The sequence below is a fragment of the Xyrauchen texanus genome, chromosome 26 (assembly GCF_025860055.1).
Source record: "Xyrauchen texanus isolate HMW12.3.18 chromosome 26, RBS_HiC_50CHRs, whole genome shotgun sequence".
In the NCBI taxonomy this organism is placed as follows: Eukaryota; Metazoa; Chordata; class Actinopteri; order Cypriniformes; family Catostomidae; genus Xyrauchen; species Xyrauchen texanus.
In genome coordinates, this window is record NC_068301.1 from 1878864 (window position 1) to 1883089 (window position 4226).

General features: G+C 39.4%; 1 protein-coding gene across 1 annotated transcript; it reads left to right on the plus strand.

Moving 5' to 3' along the window:
• The first annotated feature begins 1670 nt into the window (after positions 1 to 1670).
• LOC127619444 (E3 SUMO-protein ligase ZBED1-like) lies at positions 1671 to 3406 on the plus strand. The gene is made up of 2 exons (XM_052092301.1): positions 1671 to 2034; positions 2388 to 3406. Exons 1-2 carry the CDS (start codon positions 1671 to 1673, stop codon positions 3404 to 3406), a joined length of 1383 nt encoding a protein of 460 aa, XP_051948261.1.
• Positions 3407 to 4226: the final 820 nt, after the last annotated feature.

Here is a 4226-nt window from a genome sequence, read left to right on the forward strand (position 1 = left end):
CCACTATGGAGAAGAGCTCATGAATATTAATCAGTACGTGCCGACGTTCCAATGATGAAGTCTTTAATAAATTAATATTAAAAAGAGAGCCTTCTCCATGTAAAACTCCTCTTGCTTTATCAAGGTTGCTAAAGAGTTTTTAAAATCAAATTTAAGACCTTTTCCAAGACCTGAACATATAAAATTAATACAGTATCCCCAAAACCAAAACAAACCATTTAAAAATAAATCATATCACAGACTCTTAATTAGCTGAATATTGATTATCAGTAAAACAGGGTAGACTATATACAACTTTAAAATACTCAATACCTGTTTTCCACATACTGAAAATCACATTAAAACTAGTTTATGTACCATTATATATATATATATAACACATGAGAGATTGACTTATATTGGACTGTTTGTCCGCCAATAGTTTGTTTTAATTGGTCGTCTATATTAAATGTTCTTAGTAAAACACTTTTGAGCCATTTTAGAGCAAATACATAATTATCGAGATATCGAATATAGTCAACTTGCTGAAAAATATCGCCCAGCTCTACTACTAATATGCATATATATTTAAATATATAAATAAAGTGCATCTGGAAAGTATTCACAGCGCTTCACTTAATCCACATTTTGTTATGTTTCAGCCTTATTCCAAAATGGAGTAAATTCATTTTTCTCCTCAATTCGACAAACAATACCTCATAATGACAACATGAAAGACGTTTTTGAAATCTTTGCAAATTTATTAAAATAAATCACATGTACATAAGTACTTTGCTTGGAGTGTTATAAAGTTGTGGCCACAAAACAAGGAAACACCACCAATTTGTCTGATCACTTAAAACGGCGCCACAAAGCTCTTTACGACGAATACAAAGTCAAATCTGGATGTCAACCAAAACAAAAAACGATTTGCGATGCCTTTGCCAGTATGACACCTTACCAGAAAGGCTCTCAACGACAGAAAGACATAACAGACGCAATAACGTTTCATATCGCTAAAGATATTGTAACAGTTTTACAGTTCCATTTGTCCTATTAGCTTTCTGCACATGCAATATTTAATCCTGTCACTAGGAGCGCTCTAGCCAGTGTGATTCCTGGTAGCATAAAAAGGATAGAAGTAGTATGAGGGAGAAAGGATGTGTTAACCACATGGAGAAGCTTTCTCACCAATGCTGTCTAGTGTTTTTTTTCCTGATTTGAGGAACCTGAGGTTCCTAAGCTCAAATAGGGTTCAACGTGCAGTCATGAGGAGGCAGCTCAATTATAGCTAGGTCCTTGACCAAAATGGGATTAATTGTCTTTGATTTGCCATCAAGACTTTTGTCATCTATTGTGCGTTCCACCAGCTACAGTTTATTCACATTACCAACAGCCACTTGGAGGCTCGGATTCAGGCGGATGTGGCTTCATCCATATTGCACTTAAGTACTGTTTCACCTTGCTCCTATTACTCTTAAGACTGAGCTCTTGGTAGCCAAAGACTCTACTATGAAAGTCTGAACTATTTTGATGTTTGCCTTGCAACTGGATGCCTATGTACTTTGTATGTTTACTGTCTGTATGGTGATTTGTGGTGTAATACACATGGCTCATTGAAACGCGAAAGTCTCTGGTCCCTTAATTCATTATGTAGCATCTAGAAGCGTTTTAAAAGCAGGTGTTACAATATGTTGCCATTAAACACCGTCGCCAAAGAGGGATTTAAGAAAATGATCCGAACGCTTGACAGGCGGTATGTTATACCATCCCGCACATATTTTTCCCAAGTTGCGATAAAAGAGCTGTATGAAAAATGCAAATCTAAGATTGAAGCAGAGCTGTCTCACGTGGAATACTATGCAGCTACAACAGACTTGTGGTCCAGCAGGAAAACGGAGCCCTACATAAGTCTGACGGTCCATTTCCTCACAGAGGACTTCGAGATAAAAAGTCGCAGTTTGCAGACGGCATTTTTCCCGGAGAGTCATACAGCCGAGAATATCGCAGAGGCCCTGAGAGAAGCGGTGACGGCGTGGGGCTTAGATGAGACACGTCAAGTCTGTATAACAACAGATAATGCAGCGAACTTGGTGAAAGCTGCCGCTCTGAACTATGTGGACCAGGCTACAGTGCTGACAGATGACCATGATCCTTATCCTAAATATAAATTTTTACTTAATAACCTGTTCTGAACCTGACAAAACTTGTAAAATGTATGTTGCATGTGTGTAGTAGAGCTTTAAAACGTTAGAAAAAAATACAGAAACTAAACATTTCATTTTAAACAACTTATTATTTAATCAGTGGCAAAAAAAATAGTTGTATGAGCACATTTATTGTTTAAAATAAAACAGTGTGCTTCAATAATTAAAGTTTGCAATGTTTTGTTTGTTTTCTCCGCTTAGAAAATGCAGTGAAAAAGGATGGCCGCATTGATCGTGCTGTAGGAGTCTGCAAGAAGCTGGTGAGCCACTTCTCTCACAGCTGGAAGGCCAGCGATGCCCTGGCAAAAGCCCAGAAGGAACTCAATCTACCATCACATTATCTCATCTCAGAATGCCAAACAAGATGGGGTTCCAGACAGATGATGATCAGCAGGATATTAGAGCAGCAGCAGGCTTTAACTCAGGTCCTGTCTGCAGACAAGAAGTTGCGGCATCTAATTCCAACCTGGCAAGATATAGATGTCCTGGAATCTGTTAGAAAGTCACTGGGCCCAATGCTGGATTTCACCGATGCACTTTCAGGGGATGAATACGTCAGTGTCTCCTTTGTAAAGCCAGTTCTTCAGCTCTTCAACACTTCACTACTGGAAATGCGAGAGGAAGACACAGACCTGACCAAGAACATAAAGATGATGATGCTGGACTACCTCAATGAGAAATACGAAGATGATGATTCTCAGAAGCTGCTAGATATGGCATCTTTTTTGGACCCCCGGTTCAAGATGGACTTCATCAGTGCAGACAAGAAGACCCAAGTTAAGGCCAGTGTGGCATCACAGATGATGGAATGCCAGGAGAAATCAAGCTGCAGCACTGACGTGGAGCCCAACGTTACCAGTGCACCCCCCCAGGCAAAGAAAGCAAAGAAGTCCTTGGGAAGCTTCTTTAAACAGAGTGAAACCGTAGCAAAGGGTGATACCTCTCTGACCCTAAAGGATGCTGTGGAAGCAGAGTTAAACACCTACATGCTAACACCTGTAATAGACAAAGAGGAGGATCCACTTGCATGGTGGAAAGTACACAAACTAAGCTTTCCTCGACTCGCCAGACTTGCCTGCAAATACCTGTGTATTCCTGCGACAAGCTCGCCATCAGAGAGTCTTTTCAGTACTAGTGGCAACATCGTCACTTGCCAACGAACCTGTCTCAAGCCTGCAAAGGTTGATAGACTTGTGTTCTTATCTAAAAACCTTGAGTAAGCAAAGCATACAGCATACATAAGCATGCATCATGCTAAAGAATACTCAGTTTAGGAGAAGTTTTATTTTATTTTGTTTAGCCATGATTATGATGATGACCAACACTGTTTTACTTTGGCACTTTTGCTAAGAAAAGTTGACTTAAAAACAAAAGATTGTGAACCAAAATGCTTAAAATAAATATATTTTTTATAAAACAAATTATAAGTTATATTTTTGTAAACCAATCTGGGGGTTGGTGTAAAGCTGCTGTTTTATTTAAAAATGTGTTCTGCTTTTCTGTTTACAGAAATATGTTCTAACTTTGAAATAAAATATTAAGTGACCTTTTTGTCACATGTAATGAAGCTTGCTTATTAGTGAAATTATTAATATCATGGAATTGTAATTACTGACTTTAGCCTGGATTGATGGCTCACAATATCGTAATATATATCGTTGGGAAAAAATATCTAATGTATTTTTTTCCAATATCGTGCAGCCCTACTTGGCACACATATTTTTGGGCAGTTTCTCCTATTCTTCTTTGCAGGACCTCTAAAGCTCCATCAGGCTGGATGGGGAGCATCAGTGCACAGCCATTTTCAGATCTCTCCAGAGATGTTCAATCGGGTTCAAGTCTGGGCCACTCAAGGACATTCACAGAGTTGTCCCGCAGCCACTCCTTTGTTATCTTGGCTGTGTGCTTGGGGTCGTTGTCCTGTTGGAAGATGAACCTTCGCCCCAGGCTGAGGTCCCGAGTGCTCTGGAGCAGGTTTTCATCAAGGATGTCTCTGTACATTGCTGCATTCATCTTTCCCTCAATCCTGACTAGTCTCCC

Coding starts and splice junctions, on each gene's coding strand:
- LOC127619444 (XM_052092301.1), top strand. CDS start 1,671: ATGTTGCCATTAAACACCGTCGCCAAAGAGGGATTTAAGAAAATGATC. Junction 2,035..2,387: donor GTGGGGCTTAGATGAGACAC/GTCAAGTCTGTA, acceptor TTCTCCGCTTAG/AAAATGCAGTGAAAAAGGAT.